The sequence below is a fragment of the Solanum verrucosum genome, unplaced genomic scaffold (assembly GCF_900185275.1).
Source record: "Solanum verrucosum unplaced genomic scaffold, falcon-dt-bn FXZP01000302.1, whole genome shotgun sequence".
In the NCBI taxonomy this organism is placed as follows: Eukaryota; Viridiplantae; Streptophyta; class Magnoliopsida; order Solanales; family Solanaceae; genus Solanum; species Solanum verrucosum.
The window spans coordinates 2,289,693-2,302,967 of record NW_026019914.1 but is presented as its reverse complement, the minus strand read 5'-3'; the positions used below and the strand labels follow the sequence as shown (position 1 = coordinate 2,302,967).

At 39.0% G+C, this 13,275-nt stretch overlaps 1 protein-coding gene across 1 annotated transcript; it reads left to right on the top strand.

The window, feature by feature from the left end:
• The first annotated feature begins 8,234 nt into the window (after positions 1-8,234).
• On the top strand, positions 8,235-8,918 carry LOC125822239 (uncharacterized). Its single transcript, XM_049501623.1, has one exon. It carries the CDS (start codon positions 8,235-8,237, stop codon positions 8,916-8,918), a length of 684 nt encoding a protein of 227 aa, XP_049357580.1.
• Positions 8,919-13,275: the final 4,357 nt, after the last annotated feature.

Here is a 13,275-nt window from a genome sequence, read left to right as displayed (position 1 = left end):
TCAGACTCAGCCAACCATACTAAACAAGAAGCAAGCACAACCCCATGAAATTTAACCAATTTCAACACACAGAACACGAGAAAATGGTACCATAAGCATTACGGGATAGTTTATCAAATTAAATTAGGTATTTAAATAATATAATACTATCAGAGAGGCCCAACACATGAAAATACAATAAGATCATTGCAAATGAGTACAAATTCAAATAAACTAAACTCGGGGTTTGGAAAACTAACCTTAGTTGTCGATTAATAAGGACTGGAAAGCTAGGCTGCAATGTAATCCAAATTTAAGCACCAATCGATCAACTAAAATACTTATAGACTGCATAAATATTGAAAATACTAGATGGGTGCCAGTTTGGGCAGATGAAAAATGAAAGAATTCAAAATTTAAACCTTTGGCACTTGAATAAACCGTCTAGATTTCACCCAGGTCAGCGACTTTAGTCATGATCGCCGACCACTCGGCGACATGTTGAGTGATGACTTACCTCGCCGAGTTTTACAGGACCCTTAATTTATGGGGGGTCCAAACGGCGAACAAGATCGGGCTCACCGACTTGATCGGTGATTCACCAATAATTTCTTGGGTTCACCGAGTTTTACAGACTACACTTTAAAATTGTCTTGAGTCAAACGGCAGATTAGGTAAGCCGCACCGACTAGACTTTAACTCACTAAATTGTACTCTTCAAACATTTCCCACACTTTAACTTGCACAACCAACACACCATGATTCTAAAATAACAATTTAAAGCGATAAAACCTTGGATTGCCTCCCAAGAAGCACCTTAGTTAATGTCGTGGAACGACGCAAGTCCACATTCATACTCCATTCTTGGGGTTAGCCAAAGCATCACTTGGCAACCCCCTGTTTTGCGACGAGTGGAGATGAGGCATCACATGACCCAAAAGGTTTTCGAGCAGCTGGATGGATCTAGAATGAGAACCAATCATCTGTTTCATATCTTCGATGCTCTCCTTCATTTCTTCCAGAAACCTATCATGCTCATTTACCTTGTGGAGAATGATTGAGAGCATTCCTTCGACACGTTTACCCTCATTGTCCTTAGCCCTTTTTCGCTCATGAGGAGGGATGTATTTGTCCTTCATGTTGCATTGGACTTCAATGTCCACAATCTTTTTGACCAACTTATGTATCTGAGTCATTAGTGCGGCCAACATGAAGTCCTTCTCTACTTCTTGGTTTGTTTCAGCCATTTGATCAAGCAGGTGGGCTGCTATCACGTAGGGCTGTTGTGTAATACCACCCACCTCTACTTCTTGGTTTGTTTCAGCCATTTGATCAAGCAGGTGGGCTGCTATCACGTAGGGCTGTTGTGTAATACCACCCGAAATGAGTTGGTCAGCCAATTCCTTGTTTCTGGGACCAAGACTTCTGTAAAAGCAATCTAGAATGACTATGTCGGGAATTTCATGAGTTGGGCATTGAACTAGCAGTTCTTTAAATCTTGCCCATGCATCATGAATCTATTTACCTTCCAATTGTTTCAAGGTTAGAATGTGATCCCTAAACATCATTACTTCTAATGGAGGAAACTCCATTCGCTCGTGAGTACTGCTCGACATACTCACCTCATCTGTTTCAAAGCTCAATCAACCAAAACACAAAGCAAAAAATTAAGTAAGTAGAACTACAACTAACAAGAACTAAATTCAACTTAACTAAGAATTCTCAATTAACACCACTCCCTAGCAGCGGTGCCATTTTTTATGCTTGACGTAATCAGACACAATTTCCGATCCAAGTGTCAACGATCACGTGTAGTAATATAACCCAACCGAATGGGTTGGGGTCGAGTCCCAAGGGAGCAGTTAGTAATAGAAAATTAAATAGAAAAGTAAAACTAAGTTCTAATCAATCATAGTTATAAACATTAACGAAAACAAACATATTAAATCAAAAAGTGACTCGAATGTCAATTATCAATAGGGGGTTTGTAATCAACTAATAAACAAAACAACAACAAAAATATAAAGATGCGAGAAGGGAGATAGGATTCTTGGGATGTGATAGGAATATGGGTTAAAATAAACCACTGGGTAAACGCTATTGATAGTAAATTGCTGAACATTTGTAACTAAGCTAGACTTTAGTAGGGGTAAATTTTCTCACGAACAACTTACCTCGAATCAACTCAGTTTCTCTCAAACACCGAGTTGCAGCAATTAAGCACAACCTTCGCCATAACTCATTCACTTTCTCTAGCTGAATGTGTGGGAGAAGGTCTAGGATTCACTCTCTCGAGCTGAACCCATGATGACCCAATAACCACAGGCTATCAATTTAGTAGTTTTGGTTTTAAAACCTCTCTCTCGAGCAAACCAAAAATACTAAGATGAAATAGTATTTGCAACTACAATTCCATTATGTTCAAACAAAACTACTAAACGAAATCACATTTAAACAACAAATAGACTAACAATGAGCAATACCGAACAGTAAATTTAACCCATATTCAAAAAATCACACCCCAAGAATTGGGGTTTTAGCCAGACATGAAAAAGAGATAGAAATTTATACCAAAAAGTGTTTCCATCAAATGGGCATGATAGAAAATGTCTTTAAACACGTCAAGGATAAAGATTCTTTGATGCCCACTTCCAATCTCTTGGAGATGAAAACCTTCAAAGCTCAAGAACAATGTCTCCCAAAAACTCTAAGAACTCAAACTGAAAATATTCTAAAAATCAGAAATAATCCGCCCTTTGGTCTGGTTCATCACCTTTTAGCTTTTGCATTCTGCATCTTCGCATTCTGAATCATTGGGCGATATAATGTTGCTTCGCGAAACTATTCGGCGTTGCGCCGACTACTCCCTTTCATTGCCAACTTGATCTTTTCTTTCAAGGCTCAGCACACTGGAACTTTGGAGGTGAAGGCCATTCGGTGACTCGCTTAATGCATTAGGCGATCCTCAGGCCTCTATTTCTTCGTTCTTCCAGCCGCCTTGTACCTTTTTTCCTTGATAGCATCCATGTTTTATCTCTTAACTTAAATACCTGAAACATAAGGATTTACATCAATTATTGAGACAATATATGCATTTGAGAATACTAAATCTATCAAAATAAAGCCCTAAATGAGTTCAAATTGAGGACTCATCACCTAGAATCGAACAAACTCATCCTACTTTTCATGTGAGCAACCAGCTCCGGAGCATAGTGGGAAATTTGGGTGAACTTGAGGTTGTACTCATGTACACTCATATATTCCTTCTTAAGAGTGAGGAATTCCCTTACCTTGGCCTCTCTCAGTTCACGGGGAATGAAATGCCCCAAGAAAGCCTCCTCAAACATCGCTTAAATCACAAGTGGTGCACCTTCAGCTCTATTCTTCTTCTATTGATAAAACCTTATTCTAGCAACACTTTTCAGTTTGTATGCATCTAGTTCCACTCGATCAGTATCAGCAACATACATAACCTCAAACATTTTCTGCAATTCCTCTACAAAGTTTTCCGGATCCTCAGTGACACTTGAACCAGTGAAGCATGGAGGATTCATCCTTAAGAACTCACGGATCCTAGAAGTATCAGCGGCTTCCTCTGGATTCCCTCTTTGTTGCCCTGGTTTGTTGGTCACAACTTGGTTTAATATTCAGATAGTTTCATGGAACTCAGCATTAGTGACCCCTCCATGGGGTTGCACTTCTGATGAATTATGTACCCCTTGATCCTACGGTTCAACATTCCTCCTAGTGGGATAACCTCTGACAGCTCTTTATGGAGGCATGATCTAAAAAACACTCACAATTATGAATTAGAAGGAAACATTATATAGTTAAATTCTATGGCAAGAAAATAGTATGAAAAAGTAAGTTCTTACATATTGCAGCCTCCTAATAATAGATGTGGCGCGCTTCACACCGATTACAAGGACTCTACAGACACCCTAGGACTTCTGAACTCTGTGCTCTCATACCAAGTTTCTCACGCCCCGAGCCTACACCCTGGACGTGGCCGGCACTCAAGAACCATTGCTAGCCCCAAGCAAACCCTTAGCCTGACTTAACTCTTAGCGAAAGACTTACTCAAAATTAAAACACTTTAAAAGTAATCTCTAACTCAATGATAACATAGAATATTTTATAAATATACATTCAACTAGCCAAAGTGGTAACTCAAGTCTCAACATAACTGACTCAAAATTAAAGACTCGTGAACTATCAATATCTAACTATCTATTAAGCCTCTAATAACTTAGATGGATGTCGGGACAAGACCCGTGACATCCTAACAAACTAAAATGATAAAGCAATTAAAAGGGGATCCTCCAAAATCAAGGAGGCTTACCAACAACTCTACAGCTCAACCGGATCAACAAAGCGTTGAATGTTAATCCTAGTTACCTGTATCCGCATTATAAAAGATGCAGGCCAAATGAGGTCAGTACATGGAATGTACGAGCATGTGAGGGGAATTCTAAAACAAAACATAAGCTTTAAAAGGGAACTGAAGAAACTTACCTCATATAAACTCAACTCAACTCATTTCAATATAAAGCAGTACTAAGGATGTAGTATAAAGATAAACTTTAAAACATGTAGATAACAATTCAGTGTATTGAAAAACACCATGGTAACTTAGCTTTGTATATGAAAATACAATTGACTCTTTGGGAGATTCTCTAACCGACAACCATCACTATGAGCTATGTGATGATACAACGTCTTGCTTCACGCTTCTAGGGTTGTCCTATACTTTGTCGGGGTATAGAACCTACTATTAAGTGGATCCACTAGTCTGTGCTAAAAAGCATTAAGGAACCATCTAAAAAGTATGACCCTTTCTACCCATGTTGGCTACATGGTTTATGGAGACTTTGAGTTATCTGAACTCGTTCCCATATTAGTGTTCAATATTACTCCAAAAATGTAACTAGCTCAGATGTTTAAAAACATAAATTTTCTGTGGTTTGATATTATTACTCAAAATCTATCTCTTAAAAGAGATGGTACTCTAAACTGCTCATGAAAACTCTTTCGGAAATCGGTGTTTTCTCTCATCTTAAATGTGAAAACATTTACTCTTGGGAATACGTAGTTCCCATATTTAATTTTGAAGAAAATGAAATTGTCTCTACTCTTTCTCAAACTCAATGCTTAAGTCTTATAACAAATTTAAAACAATTCTAGAAGACTTCTTGAAACGACTCGAAGAACTCTTTAGACTTGACTCTTAGCTCTACCTTGAATTTGAATATAGATTCAAGGATTATGATCTCGGGATGATCTCATAATGTTTAGACTTCCGTTAGAGTGTTGAAATCAAGTAGAATACATAGGTACGATTTAAGGAAACTCAAACTGAAAGAAGTAGGAAAGAGTAGAGGACCTGGTGACCTTGGCGTACTGAGTGGCGTGATGAGTCCGAGATTTCGACTCATTTAGAGCTTTGTTGTGATAATATAAGTGTTCTCAAATGCGTAACTTATGCTATAAACTAATGTTAGAGAATTGATATTCAGCATTACATGCTAAGAAACAAAGCAAGGACACTACTGGGAAAAAAAGGAACCAACAAGGTGCAGAAGTGGAGAAAGGCGATCATGGTAATTGCCACGACCACTCGGCGGTCCGCCGAGTGGCTCTTAGTCTACAAAATTTTACAAAACACCACCTCTGATACAAAAGACATTTGGGCGAAGGGAGTTTCAGTGAATCACTGAATCGATCGGTGAGGAGGGGTTGTGACCGCCAAAGTGCACAAGGCCATCAGTAAAGCTGCAAGCAGAAAGGCGATAAAAGGGAAGAAAGGGCGCATCGCTGAACAACTCAGCGAACCCCGACTCGGACTGCCAAAATTTACAATATGAAATGTATGAAATCTGAGCTAATAAGGAGATGGAAAAGGGTGATTGGCGATTCACCGACTGGTCGGTGAAGCCAGACTTTCCTCGCCAATTGACCCAAAAAGGCAGAATTGTGGATCAGTATAAATTGATATTTTTTTGAAGAGTAGTCGCATTCCAAACATTGTGAAAACAGATATTAAGAACAGAAACACCATTTTTGTTGGTTTTGAAGCATTTTCCTTGGGATTTCTAGTTGAGTGTTGTAATTAAAGCAAGATTTGTACATTTTAAGATTTGGGAAATCAATACCCAACTATGGAGCATGTAATAGGTATTGAATTTCCTTCTTTTATGATGAATAGCTAAAACCCCATTCTTGGGGGTTTGGCCATGTGACTAGTTGCCTAATTTAGCTAAATTGGTGTTAGATATTATGAATTGTAGTGCTAAATCGAAGTGGGTCTGATTTATTTCTGTGGTTTAAATTGCTTTGTTGAATCTTTAGTTCAATGTGATTTAGTGTTTCATGCTTTCTTGAGAGAGAGGTGTGGATTCAAAGTGATAAATTGGTATTTGTAATCGTTGGGTCATTGTGGATTTAGCTCGAGAGAGTAGTTATAGTGAGGTTGTGGATTGATTTTCATTTAAGCTTGTTGAGGTTCGAGAGAACTCAATAGAAACGAGATAGTTGTTTGAGAGAAAATTATCTCATCTAGGGTCCATCCTACCCATGAAGATTTAGTAACTTTTAGTTATCACCTAATACCCATCGATCGAGAATTGGCAATTAGTTGGTCATTCCTCCAAGTCCCTTTTACTCATTTGATTACTCTTGTTAATTGTTGTGATTGAGATTTCCATCTGATATATAAACCCCCCACCCCCCGAACATGACATTGATCTCACCATTCTAATTTAATTAATAGTTTTCGATAATTCCTATTCCTACAACTATCTAAATCACGTTTATAAATTCTTAACTGAATTCAAAATTGTACAACTCCCTATGGGATCTACCCCCACATATTTGTTTGGTTTATACTAGATTACGATCATCTACACCTAGTTTTGGATTAGGTGTAGTTGAAACCTTAATCAAAATGGCGCCACTTCCAGGGATTGGTGTCTAGAATTATCTTATCGAATTTTAAATTTTGATCTCTTTGGTTGTAGTTGAATCAATTTAATTAGTTTTGTGTTTGTGTTGTTTGTGTTGAACAAAGGAAGAGATGAGTGTGAACAGGAGTAACGGTAGCCAAGTAGGGCACCAAGACGATGTTGACAATCTTAATGATGTGAATGACCCAATGCAATTTGGTGGATCTGGTGCAATTCGTCTACCTCCAATCGAAGGGAATGTTATCTTCCATGTTACTAGTACAACGCTCCAGCTAATCCAAATGAATGGTCTATATGGAAAATTGACTCACGAAGATCCACATGGGCATATTCAGAATTTCGTGGATGTTTTTGGCCCACGAACATTCAAGAACTTATCACAAGAATCCATCTGTCTCGAGTTGTTTCCATTCTCTTTGATGGGTGAAGCTAGCAATTGGTTAGCTGAGTTACTGAGGGATTCCATCACCTCTTGGGATGAGCTTACCACAACGTTTAATGTGAAATTCTTTCCATAGTCTAGAATGATGATACTAAGAGACAACATCAAGGGTTTCAAATGCTTGTAAGGTGAGCCAACCCACGAGACATGGCTGAGGTTTATGAAAGTGTTACTTCATACCCAACTCACAAATTTCCGAGCACCGTGCTACTACAATACTCCTATAGAGGTCTTGACTCGGTTAATAAAGGAGTGGCTGACCAATTGGTTCGAGGATGAATAATGTTGCAAACATTTGAGGTAGCCTCGTCTCTTCTTGATGAAATGACAAAGATAAACAAAGCTCGGTACACTCAAGAAGACCGAATTAAACCTCTTTTGTTTTAGGATGACGCAAGAATAGCTTGACAAGGAGAAAGAAAGGGATGAGATTATTCGTAAAGTGTTGTCCCAAATGGAGCTACTACAAAAAAAGTGTTAGAAAATGTGGGCGAACCAAAAGAACCAAGGGGAGTGTTTAGAGTTGAGGAGGGTTCTCACTCGTGCTACTCAAAGATGGGGGGAATTAAGGTTGGAAATCTTACAAGGTTGAGGAGGGTTTCCACCTAAGCTACTTAAAACATGGTGGGAATCAAGGTTGGAACTCTCACAAGGTATAATAATGGAGGCGATACTATCAAGAATGGGCCAAACAAAATGATCATTGGAGAAGAGAAGATAATCATGAAGAGGACCACACGTGATCAAGTGATAGCCCAAAATCAAAATGTAGTTCAAGTAGTCTACGAGTGGATGATTTGTTGTCTAGCATCCTAGACAAATTTGAGGGTTCAGATGACATACTAAAAGGGATGAAAGCTGATTTCTCATCATTGAATAATAGAGTGAATTCTCACGTTGATGCAATCAAGCAACTAGAGGGTCAGTTAAGTCAACTTTCAGCACAATCGGGACCCAAAGTAATTGAGAAGGGTGAAGTTGTATACACAACAACTTTGAGGGCTAATGATGACAAAAACTTGGTTGTGGTTACTCAAAGTGGAAAGGTAGTAGTTTGTAATATGAAGGGTAATGATGGGATACAAGCTCATGAAGAAGAGAATCCCATTCAAGCACCGGAAAATCATAAGCAAAGCCTTGCCGAAGAACTACAAAAAGGGAAAGGAAAGAGCACCTCAACCCCAAAGTTAGTGAAACCTCTTCCCAAAATAAACCCTTCATTTCCTCAACGCTTTAAGAAGATAAATGAGGATGAGAAATTCAAGAAGTACCTATCAGTGTTCAAGAAACTTTCTATAAATCTACCGTTAATGGAGGCATTGTTTGAGATGTTGAGTTATGCCAAATTCATGAAGGAGCTAGTCACCAAGAAAACAAGCATGGACTTCGAGACAACCAAAACTTCTCATAATTGTAGTGCCATTATGAATAGTGAGATGATAAAAAAGAAAGAATATCCGGGATCATTCACCATCCCTTGCACTATCTGTATGCTTCAATTTGCTAAAGCCATATGTGATTTGGGGGAAGTATAAATATAATGCCATATGCAATCTATAAACAACTTGGACAGGGTGAGCCAAAATCTACAACAATGCGGCTTCTTATGGTAGACCGGTGGATCAAGCACCCCGTTGAGATACTCTATGATATATTGGTAAAGGTTGATCGATTAATCTTTCCAGCTAATTTTGTTATTCTTGATTGTGAGATTGATGCTGAAATTCTCATTATTTTGGGAAGACCATTTTTAGCGACCGGGAGAGTGCTAGTGGATGTTGAAAGCAGGGAATTGAACTTCCAGGTGAACAAATATGAGTTCGCCTTTAATGTGTGTAAGTCAATGAAAAACCCAAGTGATATCCATGTGGTTTCGACACTTGATGTAATTAATGAAGCGGTAGCTAGTGTAAGCCACTTGATGTGTATGAGTGAACCCCTTGAGGTTGCTCTTGAAAACCATGTTGAGATCGAAGTTCAAGGTTATGATGAAGTGGTGGCCTCTCTTTCTGGATTAGGAGAAACCTCACGAAACCCATTGAAGCTAGATATTGATCTAAAGAATCGAGAAAATCCTCCGGCCAAACTATCAACGGAGAAACCACCAAAGCTTGAGTTAAAAGTGCTACCCGCTCATCTTCTATATGCATTCTTGGGGGCAAATAACACCTTACCCATAATTATTGCAGCTGATTTTCTTGAATGGCAAGTAAAATTGCTACTTGAGGTGTTGAGAAAGTACATCGCATATAGGATGGACTAACGCTGACATTGTGGGCATTCCACCTGGTATTTGCACTCAGAAGATTCAGCTTGATATTGAGTGCAAGCCGAGTGTCAAACATCAAAGGAGATTTAACCCACAAAAGCAAGAGGTGGTGAAAAAGAAGATAATAAAGTGGTTGGATGTAGGTGTGATTTACCCTATTGTGGATAGCAAGTGGGTTAGTCTGGTGCAATGTGTACTAAAAACGGGCATCATCGCAGTAGTCCCAAATGAAAAGGGGGAACTTGTTTCTATGAGACCGGTAACTAGATGGAGGGTATGCATGAACTAACAGAAGCTAAATTCTTGGACCGAAAAAGATGACTTTCCCATGCCATTTATGGATCAAATGCTTGATAGGCTTTCAAAGTGTGGATGGTTGATGAGTCCACAATTTAGACTTATTTAGAGTTATATTTTAACAGAATTAGTTTCCTCAAATGCATGTTTTGTCTCAATAACTGATGTAAACCTTTAATTTCAAGTATTTGGATTGAGAAACAAAGCTTGGACGCTATCAAGCAAAAAGGAACAAAGCGGCTGAAAGAACGAAGAAAAGACTTCCTGAGGATCGCCTAAACTATTAGGCGAGTTTTCAAAAAGTCCTAAATCCCACCGAATGTTCCAGTGTGTTGAGCCCTGGCGGAGAAGTTCAAGTTTTAATGAAAAAGAGTAGTTGGCGCGTCGCTGAGCAGTTCTGCGAAGCAGCACTCTATCACCCAATGCCTCAAACCGCGAGAATGATGAAGGCGAAAGCAGAAAGGCGATGAACCAGACCAAAGGGCGGATAACTGAGTGTGTCGGCGATTACGACTAACTGCGCTGAATGGTCCTTCGCAGAACAAATTTTTGAACACTATAAATACTTATTTAAATTTTTCGCTTAGTATCAAACTTTAGAGAGAAATTTATTTTTGAGACTGAAAATATTTCAGTTTTAGTTCTTAGAGTTTTTGGAGATATTGTGCTTGAACTTGAACATTTGAAGATTTTCAATTCCAAGAAATTGGAAGTGGGTCTCGAAGAATCTTCATCCTTGACGTGTTTAAAGACTATTCATTGTACCCACTTGATGGAAACACTTGTTGGTATCGATTTCTATCTCTTTTTCATGTCTAGCTAAAACCCCAATTCTTGGGGTGTGATTTTTTTAATATGGGTTAAATTTATTGTTGGGTGTTGCTTATTGTTGGTATATTCGTTGTTTAAATGTGATTTCATTTAGTAGTTGTGTTTTAAGTTAATGATATTGTAGTTGCAAATACGATTTCATCTTAATGTTTTTGGCTTGCTCGAGAGAGAGGTTTTAAAACTAAGACTACTAAATCGATAGCCGGAGGTTATTGGGTCATCGTGGGTTCTGCTTGAGAGAGTGAATCCTCTGCCCTCTCCCACACCATCAGCTCGAGCGAGTGAATGGGATAAGACGGAGGTTGTGCTTAAATGCGGCAACTTGGTGTTCGAGAGAAACCAAGTTGATTCGGGGTAAGTTGCCCGAGAGAGAATTTACCCCTACTAAAGTCTAGCCTAGTTACAAATATTCAGCTATGTACTCTCAATAGCATTTACTCGATAGTGTCTTTCATCCCATATTCCTATCACATCCCAAGAATCCTGTTTCTCTATACTCGAATCTTTGTATTTTCGTTGTTTTAGTTGTTAATCACTACAAACCTCCATTGATATATGACACTTGCATCACCCCTTAGATTTTGTATGTTTTTATTCGTTAATATTTATAACTATGACTGATTAGAACTAAGTTTTATTTTTCTATTAATTCTCAAAACCACTCCTTATGGAAACATTTTCAACCCTTGGTTGGGTTATATCACTACACGCGATCGTTGGCACTTGAACTGAAGTAGTTTCCTGATACGTGAAGTCAAAATGGCGCTGCTGCCGAGGAGTGGTGTTGGTTGAGAATTTTTAGTTTAGTAAAAAAAAAATTCTTCTTAGTCGTATTTTACTTAATTTTTAGTTTCGTATTTTGCTTGTTTGAGCTTTGAAATAGAGGAGGTTAGTATGTCAAGCAGTACTCGTGAGTAAATGGAGTTTCCTTCATTAGAAGTAATGATGTTTAGGGATCACATTCTAACCTTCAAACAATTGGAAGGTGAACGGATTCAGGAGGCATGGGCAAGGTTTAAATCGCTTCTGATTCGATGCCCCACTCATGAAATTCCCGATATAGTCCTCCTGGACTACATCTACAGAAGTCTTGGTATCGAAAACAAAGCATTGGCTAACCAACTCATTCCGGGTGGTATTACACAGCATCCCTATGCGATAGCAACCCACTTGCTTGATCACATGGCTGAAGAAAACTAAGAAGTAGAGAAGGACTTCATGTTGGCCGCATTGATGACTCAGATGGATGAGTTGGCCTAAAAGATAGTGGAGATTGAAGTCTGATGCAAAAGGAAGGACAGATACGTCCCCCCCCATGAGCGAAGAAATCCCAAGGACAATGAGTGTAAACTTGTCGAAAGAATGCTCTCAATCATTCTCCACAAGGTAAGTGAGCATGATAAGGTGCTGGGAGAGATGAAGGAGAACATCGAAGTGATGAAACATATGATTGGTTCTCATTCCAGACCCATTCAGCTGCTTGAGAACCTTACGGGTCATGTGATGCCTCATCTCCATCCACCACAAAGCAGGGGGTTGCCAAGTGATGTTTTGGCTAACCCCAAAAGGGAAGTTTAGGTGTTAGCCCGCGTCATGCCACGACGTTAACTAAGGCGTTGTTTGGGAAGCAACCCAAAACCCTTTATTACTTTATTTTTGTTTTAGAAATAATGGTGTGTTGAATGTACATGTTAAAGTGTGGAGAGTGCATGGAAATTGCGTTTGGCGACCTAAAAGTTCCATTCAGCGAATCACCGAACAGGTCGGCGATCTCGATGATGTCCACCGTTTGGACCGCCAAGTAATTGAAGGTCCTGTAAAAGTCAGCGGGGTAAGTGACCACTCGGCGGATTGCCGGGTGGATCAGCGAGTGTGACTAACGTCGCCGAAGGGACGCGAATCAGAGGGTTATTAATGGCCAAAGGTTTTAAAGTTTCAAACTCTTCACTTTCCCTCGCTTTTAAACTTCACAAACTCGCACCAAGTTAGTATTTTCAACATTCTTGCATTCCATAATTATTTTGGTTGTTGATTTGTGCTCGGAGTTGGAAAACTTTGCCGCCTAGCATCTCAAATTTATATTGTTCGGCATAAGAGGTTGGTTTTCCGAATCTCGTGTTTATTTTTATCGCATTTTGTACTCATTTGCAACTGATCATATATTAGTGATATGTGCTAGGCCTATCTTTTCTTAGTTGTTTTGAATATGCCTATTTTTAAACTTGACAATCTTGCCCATATTGTTTTGATCGTTGAATGCCCGTAAATTTGTGTCTTAAATTGAGTAAAATCTTGTGGGGTATGCTTGCTTGTTGGTTAGATTGGTAGGGTGAAGTCTGAGTAGCTCGTATTTGTGCTAAATGATGTAAATTGCACAATGATAGAGTGGGTGACACCATTCTTACAGGCAAAAGTCATCAAATGGCCAAATTTGGCAAAATCAGGAAAAATCTGAATATCCTGGGGTGATGGGTGCTATGGGTTTGAACTTAATT